The sequence below is a fragment of the Narcine bancroftii genome, chromosome 4, assembly GCF_036971445.1.
Source record: "Narcine bancroftii isolate sNarBan1 chromosome 4, sNarBan1.hap1, whole genome shotgun sequence".
NCBI lineage: Eukaryota > Metazoa > Chordata > Chondrichthyes > Torpediniformes > Narcinidae > Narcine > Narcine bancroftii.
The window spans coordinates 63,493,049-63,511,241 of record NC_091472.1 but is presented as its reverse complement, the minus strand read 5'-3'; the positions used below and the strand labels follow the sequence as shown (position 1 = coordinate 63,511,241).

The 18,193-nt window shown below is 43.9% G+C and overlaps 1 protein-coding gene and 1 long non-coding RNA gene across 14 annotated transcripts in view; one reads left to right on the top strand and one right to left on the bottom strand.

Annotated features, from left to right (window-relative positions):
• The window catches only part of LOC138760629 (uncharacterized), an 86,662-nt gene extending 83,167 nt beyond the window's left edge, over positions 1-3,495 (top strand). The window contains exon 4 of the long non-coding RNA XR_011355762.1: positions 2,387-3,495. This is a non-coding gene — a long non-coding RNA (uncharacterized lncRNA). The remainder of the gene's footprint in view (positions 1-2,386) is intronic.
• Positions 1-18,193, bottom strand: part of LOC138760628 (acylphosphatase-2-like) — a 155,453-nt gene that overhangs the window by 91,102 nt on the left and 46,158 nt on the right. For 9 of the 13 annotated variants that reach the window (XM_069931434.1, XM_069931422.1, XM_069931428.1 and 6 more), the window contains one exon: positions 963-1,072. In XM_069931434.1, coding sequence (XP_069787535.1) covers positions 963-1,072 — 110 coding nt within the window. Of the gene's footprint in view, positions 1-962; positions 1,073-11,484; positions 11,593-18,193 lie in introns of all 13 variants that reach the window. The other 4 variants (XM_069931425.1, XM_069931427.1, XM_069931426.1 and 1 more) reach the window with 1 other exon arrangement.

Genomic DNA, 18,193 nt, shown 5'->3' with positions numbered 1-18,193 from the left:
TACAAGGTCTATAGAGACAATTTTTCCACCTGAGTCCTTGACATCGGCAGTAAGGAGGAAACCTTTATCATAGACTGCCTAAAACTGGCACGTCTGGACTGTAGTGAGCTGGTCTGCACTCCGCCTCCACGATGCAGGGTCAGGCCATCAAAGACTTTGGGGGGGGAGGGAGGGGACATGTAGCAGCCTGTGCATGGAGACGCGAAACAGACCACAAAATGGCCAGTGAATGCGACGACCACGCGGATCTGGGGGTGACACCAGCCATCGTCCCAGGTGACCTCTGCACGGGTGAAACATGGGGAACTCTGGCGGGAGCGCCAGCCAACCCGAGGTCAGTGCTCCAATGATGTGGGCCCCTGACGTCAGCGCCAGAGGCCTATATAAGCAGAGCTGCCAGTGTAATAAAGCAATCTTTGATTTCGACTCCTCTTTGTGTGTGTGTGTGTGTGTGTGTGTGTGTGTGTGTGTGTGTGTGTGTGTGTGTGTGTGTGAGTGTGTGTGTGTGTGTGTGTGTGTGTGTGTGTGTGTGTGTATGTGTGTGTTCCTTCCTCACTCATCATAATACATATGCTACAATATACTAATAAAAATAAAGATGCATCTCAGTCAGAATAGGGAGATACTTTCAGAGAGTTTCCCCCAATAGCGAGTGGCACCGACCAGCTCACTGGGCATTGCTTTTTTATTCAAACACAATTTTATTGAAACAATTTTAAAACTTGATTAATTCATATTTATATGTCTGGCAATCTATTTATCTGTTTATTTGTCTGTTTATTTATTTCCCCTCATTTTTTGCCGGTTATGTGAGTGCCGGATAATGGGATTTTACTGTACAAACATAATCATGACAGTTATGCAAATAGTAATAATTTACATTTTCATTCATCAGAATTATAAATACATTCAAAGCATGTAACCTGTATAATTAATCCAATAAAGAGAAATTTATCACTCACATTAATTCCACAAGTTCTTCCTTCCCTTGCACTTGTCCATCTACAGTTCCTTTCCTGGTGTTTCGAACCCATCCCACAACACCAAGTTTTCTTGCATGTTCCTCTGTATACTGAAAATAAAGAACCTGATTGAATTTTAGTTTAAATTACACAGATTACACAGGCTTTCAAAAAAAAGCAGTAGTTTGAATCTACTTTATTGTTGAGAAATAAAAAAATGAATTGTATAGCACCAAGTAGATATTGAGATGAGTACAATGAAAGGGAATTAAAAACTTCTTATTTGATTGACTAGTTAGTGTGGGAATTTAAACTAAGTTCAAATTATTTAGATCAAATATCAGATAAGATACTATTTATTGTGATGTAGTAAAACATAAATGTAGTAATACATGAAATTGCCTTTAGTCTGCCACAAGACAGATGAAGATTTGCCATTATCTTTGCCCGGCACCCCTTACAGACAGCAAAAGAGAAACAAATGAGAGTCCTCTCAGAGTCACTGAGTGTCCACAGATTTGCCTCCAGCATTCCTATGCAGCCACCATGGTCCCCATCCTTCGGGTCATATGCTCTGCTTCTTCTTCTCAACAGGGGGGTGGGGTGTTTTCACCCTGCGCCAGTCCGCTGCTCCTCCGGAGACTGCAACACCTTGCGGCTAATGCCATATACAGTCATCGCCATATTGGGCCCAGAGCACATGAATGCAGGATTTTTTTAAAAAACAGCGTCAGCTCCTTTAATGGGCCATTTAAAGCATGTATGGCACCATCATCAGCAGGAGTGGGCAGGAGCATCCTTCAGGAGTGCACTGTGTCTCTGCTCCCCTCTCTCCCCAGGTCAACAGGAACACTGTCATTACAGCTGCTTCAGCAGATCAGCCATTTAAACAGCACAACTCGATGAAAGTGTTCTCCGGACCACAGTGCAAACACACAGACAAACTATACATATACACAAGTACACATAATTTTTTTTTAAATGTTGTTTATCATTTGTATCAATACAAAGTATAAATTCAATAATATAGTAACTTAATAAACCATACAAAATGGTACAATAAATTTTTAATTTTCTCCCCAACCCCCCTCCCCCCAAAAGGAAAAAAAAGAGGAAAAAAGAAAAAGAAAAGGAAAGAACACCTATTTCTACATATAATATTAACATATATAATATTAAATGACTATTTTTTATAATTACGGACTGAGAGGGGTGGGCAAAGAGGAAGATATGGATAAACTTTTATTCATAAAATCCATAAATGGTTCCAAAATTTTATAAAAATATCTTTACACATGTCTCATATAAATATAGTAAAAATAAATATTATTAATAAATGGTAACATCATGGGGAGCTGTTTTAGCAATTCAGGTGTCTCACCGCCCATGGGATCTTGCTCTAATACCTCTGTATCTCTTTCCAGACAGGAGTAGCTGGAATATGCTGTGTGAAGAGTGGTCGAGGTCCTTAGAAATGTTGTGAGCCCTCTTGAAATAATGATCCTGATTCGACAACAACACCATCTTCAAATTTGCTGGTGATACCACGGTAGTGGGTTGTATAAAAAGGGGTGATGGGTCAGCATACAGGATGGAGACTGAAAACTTAGCTGAATGGTGCATCAACAATAGCCTCACAAATTTAAGTTTTGGGAGTTATCATCGCAGAGCATCTTTTCTTGACCCAACACACTAACAGCATTTTAAATTTAGATATATGGCATAGTAACAGGCTATTTTGATCCATGAGTCCGTGCCGTCCAATTTACACCCAATTAACCTATACCCCCAGTATATTTTGAATGGTGGGAGGAAACGAGAGCCCCCAGGGAAAACCCATGCAGACACAGGGAGAACATAGAAACTCCTTACAAACAGCGCGGTATTCAAACCCTGATCCCAAATACTGGGACTGTAAAGGTGTTGCGCTAATTGCTAAGCCAACTGTGCATGTTTCATATGACATTTGGAAACACTGGCAAATTTCTACAGATGTGTGGTGTAAAGTGTGCTCACCAGCTGCATCATGGTCTGAAATGAGGACACCAATACCCCGAGTGTAAAGCCCTGAAAAAGGTAGTGGACACAGCCCAGGACATTACAGGCAAAACCATCCCCACCATCAAGAACATTTACAAGTCAGAGAGCAACATTAATCATCAAGGTTCCACCTCACCCAGCACATTCTCTATTCTTGCTGCTACCACCAGGAAAGAGGTATAGGTGCCACAAGATTCACACCACCAGATTCAGGAACAGCTGCTACCCCTCCACCATTCGATTTCTCAACAACAAACTCAATCAGGGACTCGTTTAAGGACTCCTACTTTTTCACTTTTTTTTTCTCTTTCTGTATTGCCGAGTCAATTTATTTGCGTTTTTAAAAATTTGTTTAAGTGTACGTTGAGTCCAGTTGTTTTTGGTAATTAGGTCTCGTCTGCGGGAAAAAGAATTTCAGGGTTATATGTGATGTCATGTATGTACTCTGACAATAAATCTGAAATCTCATCTATGTGGTGGGAAGGAGACCTCAGTGATCCTCTCTGCCTTTTTTATAGTTCTGTCATTAACCTCTGACCTGATTTTCTACAGCATACACTGTGATGCAGCTGCCCAGGATGCTCTTGATAGAGCTCCTCCAGTACCTATGTCCACCTCAACCATCTAAGGAAGTGCTGATCCTTCCTGACAAGTGAGGAGATATGTGTCCAGGAGTGGTCACTTCTTATGAGGAACTTTGTGCTTTCCACAACCACACTATTAATATGGAGTGGAGGGTGGTCATCCCAAGTAATACTTAAGTCCACAATTATCCCCTTTGTCTTGTCTATGTTGAGACTCAGGTTTTTGATCTTGCACCATTTCACAAGATTTTCCACCTCTTCTCTGTATTGCAACTCATCATTGCTGCTAATCAACCCAAATACTGTTGTATCATCCGCAAACTTGGTGACTCTGGTGGAGCTGGATCTGGCGTTGCAGTCATGAGGTGTGAATGGTAGTGGACTGAGCACCCAGCCCTGAGGTGTGTCAGTCCTCAGCATGACAGTGCTTGATATTCTGCTGTCAATCCAGTCAGACTGGTTTTTCCGTTAGGAAGTCCAGGATCCAGTTACAGAGAAAGGTGTTGAATGCCAGTGAGGACAGCTTCTCCATCAATCTCTGGGGTATGATTGTATTAGAGCTAGTCAATAACCAGCAGCCTGGCATATGAGGTGTTGTTCAGCAGGTGGGTAACGACAGAGTAAAGGGACAAGGCAATTTCATAATGGTGAAGGTCAATGCCACTGGGTGGTAGTCATTGAGGCCTGTTACTGTCTCCCTCATTGGTACTGGGATAATGGTGGCTGCCTTGAAACCCAAGGGGATGATAGATTGCTGTAATGATGTGTTGAAGTTCTCCATAAGGATGTCCATCAGTTTGTCAGCAGTATCTGACCAGAATGTTGTCCGAGTTGTGTGAGTTCACTCTGGATAAGATTCTCCTCACCTCAGCTGCATGAATGCAAGTGATCTGTTCTTCAGGGAGAGATAGAGCTTTCTTGGTTGTCAGTCAATTCTTCTTGTTGAACTGTGCGTAGAAGATATTCAGCCTGTCCAGAAGGGAGGTGTCATTGACCTTGACTCACAAGTTGTCTTGTGATCTATTATTGTTTTGATTCCTTGCCACATTGTACTACCAATCAACCACAATCAGACAGAGAGTCGTGATTAATAGGCTTTAATCACCTTAAAGTGTCAGCACAGCTTGCATGTTGCTGGCCCAGTTCCAAGGCAGGTATTGAGGGAGGGGTTTGGGTGAAACAGCCTTTATAGGGATATCCTGGAGGGAGGAGTCACAGGTTCGGGGCGAGCCAGCCCATACATGCATATATACACATAGTGGTAGCACCACATTCACCCCTCCTTTTTTAAACAAAGTCCTGCGGGGTGGTGTGGTTTAGTGTTCATTGCAGTTCCAAAGATCCTTGCAGATTCAGCCTGTCTGATGGACTCGTCTGTTGCTGCAACCATCACAGGGTCTGCTGTGGCACAGCTGTTGGTTTCCAGGCAGTGTTTTGTGCAATAGAAAGTGCCTCCAGTGGCTGACGGGGTGTTGGTCCCATGGTGCTCTTTAGGTCGTTAAGAGTTTGAGGCACAAAATTGGTTGCCGATAGTGGGGCAGGTTGGTTGGGGTTACCGGAGGAGGGGATTGGCTGGTTGGTCGAGGGGTCTCCTGCATGGGCCAGGTCCCGGATGGAGATGGTGTCCTGTTGACCATCCTGATACTCCATGTAGGTGTATTGGGGGTTAGTGTGGAGGAGCTGGACCTTCTCAACCAGAATGTCAGTTTTGTGATGTCTAATGTGTCTTTGGAGCAGCACAGGCCCAGGGTCCCTCAGCCAGGACAGTAGTGTAGTTCCAGATGCTGACTTCCTGGGGAAGGAAAAGTCCCTTTCATACAGTGTTGCATTCGTGGCCATACAAAGAAGGGACTTGGTGGCATGAAGCACGTCTGGGAGGCATCTTGCCACCGGGAGGTGGGTAGTCCTTACAATTTAAGGGCTAAGAGAACTGCCCTCCAAACGGTAGTGTTTTCCCTCTCTACCTATCCGTTCCCCAGAGTTACAGCCCATGGTCCTGCTCGTGGCTATGTCCTTGGGCAACAGGTTCTGGCACAGCTCCTTGCTCTTAAAGGAGGACCCACAGTCACTATGGATATAGCAGAGTTACCCAAACAGAGCGAAGATGCCACGTAGCGCCTTTATGGCCGTGGCTGTGGTAATATCCGGGCAGTTGTATGTCAACTCCCTGATGTCTTAGACTGAGTAGGGGAGGTTGCGGGCTCTAGCAAAGTGGTAGAGCCTGGTGACTCCGGGGGTGGCAGATTATTGTGGAGGACTTGGAAATTATCCAACTGCGCGTTGACGCATGTGCCCCAGGACAGGGCATCAGGAGGCTCGTTGAGCTTCCCGAGCCAGTATAATATCTCATAGCTGTATGCGGATAGCTCAATTCTCCACCTCAGGATCTTATTTTTAATTTTTCCCCACTGATTGTTGTTAGACTGAGTAGGGGAGGTTGCGGGCTCTAGCAAAGTGGTAGAGCCTGGTGACTCCGGGGGTGGCAGATTATTGTGGAGGACTTGGAAATTATCCAACTGCGCGTTGACGCATGTGCCCCAGGACAGGGCATCAGGAGGCTCATTGAGCTTCCCGAGCCAGTATAATATCTCATACCTGTATGCGGATAGCTCAATTCTCCACCTCAGGATCTTATTTTTAATTTTTCCCCACTGATTGTTGTTAAACTTAAAAGTGACTGCATGTTGGTCAGTCAGCAGGGTGAATGGTTTTCCGGCCAGGTAGTGCCTCCAATAGCACACAGCTTCCACTATGGCTTGGGCCTCTTTCTCGATGGCCCTGGAGGGTTATGGAAAAGAATGTCACAGGCCTGCCCGCCTGGCTGAGCGTGGTGGTCAGAGTGAAGTCGGATGGATCAATCTCCACATTTACAGTGTGCATCGCCACATTGCAATGTCACCTTTGATGTGTGTGAACACCGTTTGGGCTTCTGCTGACAGTGGGAAAGTGGCTGATTTCACCAGGTGGTGAGTTTTAGCTGTGTAATTGGGGACCCACTGGGCATAATAGGAAAATAATCCCAAGCATCTTTTCAGGGCCTTGAGGGTCTGGGATAATGAGAGTTCCAACAGGGGGCACATGCGGTCCAGGTCTAGCCCAATGACGCCATTCTCCACCATGCAGCCCAGGATGCCAGCCTTGAAGTGCTAAAGATGCACTTCTTTTGGTTATAGTTCAGGTTGAGGCTTTTGGTTGTCTGGAGAAACTTGTGGAGGTTGGTGTCATGGTCCTGCTGGTCGTGGCCACAGATGGTCACCTTGTCCAGGTAGGGGAACGTGGCCTTGAGTCCATAGTCATCGACTATGCGGTCAATCTCCCTCTGGAAAACAGAGTCCCATTGGTAACTCTGAAAGGGATGCGGAGGAAGTGGTAAAGGTGGCCATCTGCATCGAAGGCAGTGTAAGGGCTGTCCTCCAGCCAGATTAGTAGCTGATGGTAAACCAACTTGAGGTTGATGGTTGAGAAAACCTGGAACTGGGCAATCTCTTTGACCATGTCAGCGATGCGGGTAAGTGGATAGGTGTCTAGCAGGTGTCTAGTCGTCAATGACCATGCATTGTTTCTCTCCACTCTTCACCACCATTACTTGGGCTCTCCATGGGCTGGTGCTGAGTTCTATGGCCCCTTTTGCTAGGAGTCATTTGACCTCAGCTTTAAGAAAGGCTCTGTCCCTGGGGGTGTACCGTCTGCTCCTAGTGGCTACCGGCTTGCAGTCGGAGATAAAGTTCTCGAACAGGAGCGGTGGTGGGACCCGGAGAGTAGAGAGGCCACAGGTCGTGTTCAGGGTGATCGGCCAGTTAGTGTCGCAGACCGTGAGGGGCGGGTATGGGCCGTTGGATCGATGCAGATGCTCTGTTACTGGCACTGGAAATTCAGTCCCAGTATGACCAGCACGCAGAGATGTGGTATGATCAGGGGTTTAAAATTCCTGTACTTGGTGCCCTGCACTGTCAGTGTCACAATGCAGCAGCTGCTGATCTCAGCCGAGTGGGATTGGGAGGCCAAGGAGACTTTACATTGCATCGGGGTCACTACGAGGGAATATTGCTGAACAGTACCCAGGTGGATGAAGCTCTCGCTGATTCCTGTGTCAAATGAACATTTCGTAGGGTGACTGTTTACCTCGAAGTTCATCATGGCTTTGGCCAGTTGGAGCGGGCTGTCTTCATTCAGGATGATGGAGGCGAGCGTGTGGTCGCTGCCTGAGTCGCTACTGTGTTGGTTCGGGGGTGCTCACCAAGATGGCCGCCTCCATGTTGCGCACACGGTGCTGCCCCATGTCACCAGAAGTGGTGCTGCCCTGGCTTGTCATCCCCAGGGTGCTGTCAATCTGTCTCCGGCAACCAGAAGTGCCATCTAAGGTGGAGCCAGAAGTGGGGCGGTCCAAGATGGTGACAGCTGTTGGGCATTCGTGGCACTGCTGGGTTAAGGTTGGGACCTATATACTTTCACATAGTGCCCTTCCTTCCTGCAAGCAAAGCATGTGGTACTTTGGGCTGGGCAGTTCTTATGGGGATGATTCCCATGCCCACAGAAGTAGCACCTCTGGTGCTCGATAGAGGTGGCAGTGACGTGGGACTCCATGTCCCAAGATGGCGACACCCATGTCCCCCACATGGCAGCCGTGTTTCCTGAAAATAATGCTTTGGTGTCTCCAGTGCTTTAACCAAGTCTTCTACTTTCTGCGGGCTCCAATCGCCTTTTTCTAGTAGCCTCTGTCTGATGCAGTCAGAAATTAATCCGGCCAAGCACATGTCCCATATTAGGCCTTCGAGGTAAGCAGATGCAGAGACTTCTTGGTAGTCACAGGCTCGCCCCAGCTTCCACAATGCCTGCGTATATTCATCAATCGACTCACCCGGAACTTGTTTTTGGCTACCCAGGAGGAATCGTGCATATTTGATGTTCAGTGGGGCCCAGTACTGCTTCTGCAGGAACTCTATTGTTTCTGAGTAAGTAGCAAAGTCTCTTATCACTTGGAAAACCAAGTGGCCGACTTGAGCAAAGAGTACTTCCCTCATGTCTTCTTCGTTCCTCATGATTGTGTTGAGGCAATGCACCCACTGGTCGACTTTAGTCAAGACCTCTGGATCCTTGGGGTCATTGTTTAATCTATCTGCCCATCTACCTTATCCATGGTCTAAAGGTGATTAAATTGTACTACCAATCAACCACAATCAGTCAGAGAATCATGATTAATAGGTTTTAATCACTTTAAAGTGTCAGCACAGCTTACATGTTGCTGGCCCGGTTCCAAAGCAGGTACTGAGGGAGGGGTTTGGGCGTAACATCCTTTATGGGGATATGTGGGATCAAGGAGTAACAGGTTCAGGGAGTGGGCCAGCCCATACAGCATATAGATATATATATGTGTGTGTGTGTGTGTGTGTGTGTGTGTGTGTGTGTGTGTGTGTGTGTGTGTGTGTGTGTGTGTGTGTGTGTGTGTGTATAAATATTATATAGGTAGCACCACACACGTGCTCCTCATGTCGCCGGTGTCGCACAGCTGAGCACAGATCCTTTGTGCGAACCTACACTCGGGAGAGTCCAGCCCAGGGTGATCATAGTGTGCCAATTTGTCTCCCATGCTGATGGTTGCATCTTGAGCTCTGAAAAATGCACAAACCTCTGCATCCACTTTTGGTGTCTGGTTAGCCTAGGTTGTGTAGCATTTGATTTCTGCGACATCCTCAATGCATTTGCTAATGTTGTCTCTCACTGAACTTGTGTACTCATTGATGTTTATGAGGCTATTACAGGTGGCTACCTCCCTGAAACAGCTCCATTCCATGGTCTCAAAGTAGTCCTGATATGGCCCCAACCTCCCTGTCACATCCTGATCTCCATGCAAATGACTGTTCCTTCTTGCCAGCTGGGGTGAGCAAGATGGATATGCGGTCCAAGTATCCAAGATGGGGGTGAGGGGCAGCCTTGTATGCACCAAGGAGGTTGGTGTGCACCCAATCTAGGATGTTCTCTCTTCTGGTGGCGAAGTTGACATGCTGCTGAACCTTTCCGTTTTCAGTTTGGCATGATTGAATTCACCAGCTACAATCATGCAACCATCCAGGTGAGACATCTGGGCATTACAAATGGCCCATGTATCATTTTCACAGCCTCACTCTCTTGTGCCGAAGGTAAACGTAAACTGCGGTAATTGGTGTGTCTGTAAATTTCCTGGGCAGGTACAATGGTCTCTATTTCACCATCAGGTGCTCTATCTCTGTTGAGCAGAAGGTCTTTACGACAGAAATATTTGTGCACCTGTTCTCACTGATGTAAATGCAAAGATCCCTCTGAGTCCTTCTGGAAGCAGCAGCATTTTTGTCTGCACTGAAAGAGATAAAGCCATCGAGCTGGATTGCTGAATCTAGTAAGAAGTCCTGCCATAACGTTTCTGTAATCACCAGATCACAGCAGCCTTGCAATTCTTTCTGGTCTATATGCAGTCTCAGGTAGTCTGTTATCTTCTGTAGCGATTTTACATTTGTCAAGTTTATTGTCATCTGATTGCACAAGTACAACCCAATGAAACAGCATTCTCTGGTCCCCAGTGCAAAATAAGGTCTGAACAGGTTAATTCTTAGACTAACTCTGATGCAGGCCTGCTGCCGCACTTCTGTCTTCTCACACACTGCTTCCAACAGCCTCCCTCACGTCTCTATTAATCTGCTCCGCAGTTTACTGCAGACTGGTTCTCTTGCTTCAGAAAGTTAAAACTGCTCAATATCTTATCAGTCTGACCCTCTAGTCTGAAATTCCATGTTATGTTTCTAATTTTCTTTGCTGTTTCACAATCATAAAATGTGTAGAGTAAAGGATTTGATCATTATATAGAGGCCAAGTAGCTGCAACCTCGTGCACCACCATTGTCAAAAAACAAAGATACTCAATACTTCAGCATTTTTGTTTTACATTTCAGAAATTGAGCAAACAACAAGTAAAACAAGATGAATCAGTAATACAGCAATATTTGGCTATTAAAAAAAACAGTAAGCCCAGGAACAGTCCCTTTACCCCACAATACCTGCGTTGAACATGATTTCAGATTAAACTATATCTCTTCATCCTGCACCTGGTTTATATCCTTCTATTCCCAACTTTTAAATGCTACTATCATGTCTGCTTCCATCAGTATGTCAATGGCCCATTCCAGACATCTATCACTCTCTGTATAATAAACTTGTTCCACACAGCTCCTTTAAACTTTCCTCACTTTAAGTGCATGACCTCTGGAATGTGACACTTTTACCCTAGGAGAAAAGATTCTGGTGGTCTTCCTTATCTATGCCTCACATAATTTAATGAACTTTTATCAGATCTCCTCACCTCAATCTCTATTGCTCCTAGAAAACAATCCAAGTTTGTCAAACCTCTCTTTATAGCTCATATTCTGGGAAGAGCATGATTAAAATATCTAGTTGCTGCAGAGTATTCATGACAATATCTTAAATTATTTACTTTAACAATTTTAAAGTTTGAATTCAAGGTGACCTGATGATGAGATGTAAATTATGGCCATTCAAACAAACTTGTTGGAAAATTCATAGCCTACCACTTTTATTCTGAGCTGCCATGATTAATATGATGTGAAATTATGATTCAGTGTGAACTTTTATAAGGTTGATGGAAATAGAGAATGATACAGTACAAAAAGAAGCCAAACACTTGCTATGCAGGTTATTTGAAATATCTTTCAACACAATTTATCTCTCACCATAGATCTCCAATATTACCCCATTTTACTTTGTATCCAATTCCCTTCTAAAGGCTGTTAGTTAGTGAATGAATTGCTGGTGTATCTGCTTCTATCCTCTCTTTCAGTGGATTCTATATTATAATAATTTGTTGTGTATTTTCTTTTCTGATTTTCCATCTATTTTTGCAAATTGCCTTACATCTGTAGGCACTGAAATCTGGCCAGTCTGCTCATCATTCCATTGATTAATTGTATTAAAAATTTCCATGACTTTGAACAGTTGTTATCAGATTTCCTCTTGGCTACTCTGCAAGAGAAAAACAAGTCTATCATTTACTCAAGAAATTAGACAGATCATCAAAAAAATAAGTTGATGGGCTAGTGCAGACTCAGAGAGCGGGAGTGGAGACACAGCACTCCCTGGGGTCCAACCTCCCAGTCCGACTGCCGTTAGTTTTGTATAGGTTTTAAGCAACCTGTTAAAGGAGCCTACAGTAGATCTACAGAACATTACAACACAGAAACAGGGACCTTTGGTCCTTCTAGTCTGTGCCAAACCATTTTTTTTGCCTAGTCCCACTGACCTGCACCCAGTCCATAGCCCGCCATACCTCTCCCATCCACCTGTTCAAATTCTTCTTAAATGTTAAAATTGAGTCTGCTTTCACCACTTCACCTGGCAGCTTGTTCCACCTGAACTTTTTCCCTTTCACTTTTAATCCATGACCTATGGTTTGTATCTCACCTACCCACAGTGGAAAAAGCCTATCTACATTTACTCTGTCTATCCCTTCATAATTTTAAATACCTCTATCAAATCTCCCCTCATTCTTCAATGCACCAGGGAATAAAGTCCTAAACTGTTTAACCTTTCCTTGGAACTCAGTTCCTGAAGTCCAGGCAACATCCTAGTTAATCTTCTCTGGATTCTTTCTATCTTATTGATCTTTCCTGTAGTTAGGTGACCAAAACTGCACACAGTATTCCAAATGTGGCCACTCTGATACCTTATACAACTTTACCATAACATTCCAACTCCTATACTCAATACTTTGAATTATGAAGGCCAGTAAGCTCTTTTTACATCCCATCCACTAATGGTGCTATTATCAGGGAATTATGAATCTGTATTCCCAGATCCCTCTGTTCTACTGCACTCCTCAGTGCCCTGCCATTTACCATGTATGTCCTTTCTTGGTTTGCCCTTCCAAAATACAACACATGACACTTGTCTGCATTAAATTGCATCTGCCATTTTTCCTCCCATTTTCCAGTTGATCCAGATCCCTCTGTAAGCTTTGAAAACCTTCACTGTCCACAACATCTTCAACCTTGCTGTAATTTGCAAAGTTTCTGATCCAATTTACCACATTATCATCCAGATCATTGATATAGATGACAAACAACAATGGTCCTAGTACCGATCCATGAGGCACACCACTAGTCACAGGCCTTCAAACTGAGAAGTAATCTTCCACCACTACTCTCTGGCTTCTCCCATCTAGCCATCATTGAATCCAATTCATTACTTCACCAGAAATAGCTAGCATCTGAACCTTCCTGACTAATATCTGGGAGATTGTCTAAGGCCTCACTAAAGTCCATGTAGACAACATCCACAGCCTTTCCTTCATCTTTCCTAATAACCTCTTTGAAAAACTCTTTTAGCTTGGTTAAACACAAACTACCATCCACAAAGCCATGTTGCCTATCCCTGATCAGTTTCTGCCTATCCAAATACTTGATATATCGGATCTCTAAGAACACCTTTCAATAATTTACTTGCTACTGACATCAGGCTCACTGGCCTATAATTTTCAGGGTTAATTTTGGAGGCTTATTTAAACAACAGAATAAGATGAGCTACTCTCTAATCTTCTGGCACCACACCTATGACTAAGGACATTTTAAATATTTCTGCCAGAGCCCCTGCAATTTCTACACTAGCGTCCCTCAAGGTCTGAGGGAATATCTTGTTAAGCCCTGGAAATTTATCCACCTTTATTTGCTTTCAGATTACAAGCACTTCCTCCTCTTTAATCTGTATAGGTTCCATGACCTCCTGCTTGTTTACCTTACTTCCTTAGACTCTGTGCAAGTTTTCTGAGTAAATACTGATGCAAAAAAAACCATTTAAGATCTGCACCTCTCTTCTGGTTCATACATAGCCAACCACTCTGATCTTCAAGGGGACAATTTTGTCCCTTACTATCATTTTTCTCTTAATAAGCCTGCAGAAACCCTTTGGTTTTTTCCTTCACGTTGTTTGCCAAGGAGCCTCATGTCTTATTTTAGCCTTCCTGATTTCTTGCTTTTTCTTGCATTTTTTTATTCTCCTCAAGTACCTCATTTGCTCCATGTTGCCATTCCTGCTATATACTTCTCTCTTTTTCTAAACCAGATCTGCAATATCCCTCAAAAACCAAGGCTCCCTGTGCCTGATTATTTTGTCTTCCCTATATCTTCTAACCTTGCCTTTGATCATGAGAAGAACATATAAACTCTGAACTCTTAAAATTTCACCTTTGAAGGTCTTCCACTTACTGAACACATTCTTTCCAGAAAACAACTTCTCCCAATCTACACATTCTTGATTCTTTCTCATTTCTTCAAAGTTGACCTTTCTCTGATTTAGAATCTCAACCCGTGGACCAGACCCATCCTTCTTCATAATTAACTTGAAACTAATGGTATTAAGATCACTGGACCCAAAATGTTCTTTTACTTCTGTCCTGCCTCATTCCCTAATAGGAGATCCAGTATTGCACTCCCTTTAGTTCAGTAGTTCTCAACATTTTTCTTTCCACTTATACCACTTTACATAATCCCTATGCCACAAGTGCTCTGTAAGGGGTTGCTTAAGGTGGGATGTGAGTGGGAAGGGAAGGTTGAGAATCACTGCTCTAGACCCAATTGTTACTTAAGTATTTTTCTTGAGAAAAATTGTCATTGGCCCATTTCCTTTGGAGTTATGAAACTGTGCACATAACGAGTCAATTAGGTATAATTAAAATAGTGGTTTTCAAACTTTTTCTTTCCACCCCATACCACCTCAAGCAATCCCTTACCAGCCACAGAGCCCCTATGGCATAGGGAATACTTAAAGTAGTATGTGAGTGGAAAGAAAAACGTTGAGAACCACTGCTCTAGTTGGTTCCTCTACATCAGATCAGCCCACACACGACATCCGTTCCCCCACATGATCTGTTTAGCAAATGGCAGGATTGGTTGGTGTGAGGCTTTTAATGCTGGAAGTTGCGATGATTGCTTGGTGCAAGCCATTTAGTGGACGTTGGGAGTCGGTTGGCACGAAGCCTTTAACGCAGGGAGTGGCAACGATTGCTTGGCATGAGCTGTTTAGAGGACAGGGCCCGCTCCCCAATGTGTAACCTGTTGTCCTGCTTCTGCCAGCTGCACGGAGGTGACAGGTTATGGCCATGGTGCATGGACAGGAGAGTGTCTTCATCTGCCCTCAGGTACCCAGCTGGTTTGGGTACTGCCGCAGCCAGGGGGTGGAGGGAGACAGTCTGGGTGATTCTGCTCCAGGGAATGGGGAGCCTTGTGGCAGAGGTCAGGGAGGTAACTATAGACGGCACTTTCCTTGTTCTAATATATCCTAATTTCAAAGTATCATCTTCCAAAACATGATCTCTTTAATCCAATAAATCAAACTCTGTGGCTGTTTCTTTATGTAGTTTTAATTCATTGATAGAACGGATAAGCATTTTGCATAGCTTCGCCATAAGACTTTCATCAGGATAAATAACAAAGTATTTACTGTATGATAGAGATACAAAGATAAATAGAGATACAAAAGGTATTTAAAGAGATACAAAAACTTAAAGAGATAGTGCTCATACTTTCTTCACATCATGTCGAAAAGAGAGCAAGTGGTTAGGGGTGGATATCACTATGGTAACATTACAAACAATAGTTCTCTTAAAGAGGCAGGCACAAAATTAACTAAGAATCAAACAAGGTTATAACCTTTACAGTAACCGCAACACACCACTCCTGGTTCATTCCCACCCCTCATGAACTCCAATGTTGGCTTCAGCCTGCTGTTAACACTGATAGGACAACTGTGCAAAGGAGATCTGTACAAAGGAAGGGAAGGTTAGAGAGACATCAGGGCTAAGTTTTTTTTTACACAGAGATGTAGGTGCCTGGAATGACTTGCCAGGGATGGTAGTGGAGCCTGGAGGCTGAAACATTAGGGATATTTAAGAGACTCTTTGACATATACATGGATGAAAGAAAAATAGAGGGTTATGAGCTAGGAAGGATTTAGTACAGGTACACAATCCTTTATCTGGAACCCTTGGGGGCAGTGTGTTCCAAATTTCGGATTTTTTCAGCTGAATTGTGCTGCCGGTCACTTTCCCCCCCCACCCCCCCCACCCCCACCTCCACCCCGCTCACCCGACTTGCTCTGTCGGTCTACCCCCTCCCTCCCGCCCGCCCGACTCACGCTGCTGGTCTCTCCCCACTTGCTGGATTTTGGAGCTTTCCGGATTTTAGATGTCCGGATAAAGGATTGTGTACCTGTACTTTTTTGTTTGGTAGGAATGCATAGGTCGGCACAACATTGAGGACCAAAAGGCCTTTTCTGAGCTGTAATTTTCTATCTATCTAGTTTTTATTTATCCCTGACCTGAAATACATCATTATAGTTTTTGGAAGGAATTCAGTTGATCTCGATGTTTGAACTTCTTCTGTGGATTGTTTTTTGATAAATTATTGTCAGTTATGTTCATACATTATACAGTACAGACTTCATGCAGAGACAATCAAAAACTTCAATTACATTATGTCTGTCTTTCAGTATTTATTTCATTTATGGTACTATCAGTGAAACCCGCTGTTCAGGGGTGCAGTGCAAATTTTTTAAGTGCCAGAGCTCACCAAAATCACCGACAAGGAGATCTCGCAAGACTTGGCCTTGGTGGTCGCCATGTTATATTTGGTGTTGTATAATTTACAGTGAACTGTAGGACTATGAAGTAGGACAACCAGTCATGGAAGAAACAGGTATGTCCAGAATAAAGAATAGCGCTTGGTGGGGGGGGGGGGGGGGTGGTTTGACTTATACACCACTGCCCCTCTGAGCAGGCCTGTGAGGTGCCAGGGGCAGAGAGGTCATTTTTTATGCTGCTGCCACCCTGAGTGGCCCCATGAGGTGCTGGGAGGGGGGAGAATGGTCTTAGACACTGCCACCTCAGCCCTGAGCGAGCTCATGAGGTGCTGGAGTGGCATTCTGGTGAACTCTGGCAGCTCTGCCCCATGCCAATGTTCAACCACTGACACACCATTCTGGTACACACACGGTAAAAGGTTGCCTGTCCCTGTTCTACATATTGTTTTAAAAAACATTCCTAACATATTTGACAAACTCCAAGCCATCCACCCCTTTTACAGCATGGGAATCCCAGTCAATATCTGAAAGGTTTAAAATCTCATTCTATCACAACCTATGTTACCTGGAGCTGTCTGCTATCTCTCGATAAATTTACTCTTGTAATTCTTGCTGACTATTGGGCAGTCTAATGATACAAACCCATGAGTATGGTCATACCTTTCCTGTTCCTCAGTTCCACCATCTGTACTATCCTGCCTGAGCACAGCTGTGATATTTTCTCTGAAGAGCAATGCCACTCCTCCCCCTTTCATTCCCCCCTTTCTATCATGTCTGAAACAACAGAAGCTCGGAACAGTCCTGCCCCTTTTGCAACTGAGTTTTACTGATGGCCACAATATCATAATTCCATTCACCAAACTATGCTCTAAGCTCATCTGCCTTTCCTACAATACTTCTTGCATTGAAATAGATGCACCTGAGAAAATTGCCACCAGGTACAACCCTTTGACTTCTGTCGTTACATGCAATATTCACATAATCTTTTCCCTCCTCCACCCCTCTATCTGCTCTGGCACTCTTGTTCCCACAAATATAGTACAACCTCACTCCCACAGAGCAGCACGAGCGAACTTTCTCACAAAGATATTAGTCCCCCTTCAATTCAGGTGCAAGCCGTCCATCAGAACAGGTCCCACCTTCCAGGAGCATAATCTAAAGTTCATTTATGGCCATCAAGGACACAAAGGGAAGATTTCCTCTTTCTATGTAATGAATTTCTATAAATGCATGATGGGATTAAAACTGTGACTCTATTGACTTTTCCAGATTAGGCAATTTATCCAGAGAGAGAAAGAATGTGTCAGCGAGCCAGTTGAGATCAACATTTGTTTCAGAATCAAAGCAACTTTGTGTCTGTTTTTAGCCTCCTGATTTCTTTCTTGAGATTTTTCTTGCACTTTTATACTCCTCAAGTACCTCATTTGTTCCATGTTGCCTTTACATGTTATACACATCTCTCTTCTTCTGATCAGATCCCAAATAAAAATCAAGGTTTTCTATGTCTGCTAACCTTGCCTTTAATCCTGACAGGCGCATACAAGCTCTGTACTCTCAAAATTTCACATTGAAGGTTCCCCACTTCCCTCGCACATCCTTGCCTGAAAACAGCTTATCCCAATCCATGTATTCTAGATCCTCCTCAAAATTGGTCTTTCTCTAATTTAGAATCTCAACCCGAGCCCCAGCGATATCCTTCTCCATAATTAACAAAACTAATGGCATTATGATCACTGGACTCAAAATGTTCCGCTATACATACTTTTGTCACCTGTCTTGACTCATTCACTAATAGGAGATCCAGTATTGCACTCTCTCTATTTGGTACCTCAATATATTGATTTAGAAAACTTTCCTGAATGCATTTGACAAACTCCAAGCCATCTAGCCAGATCCAGTCAATATGTGGAAAATTAAAATTAAAATATCATAACCTTATGTTTCCTGCAGCTGTTTGCTATCTCTCTATAGATTTGCTCTTTTAATTCTTGCT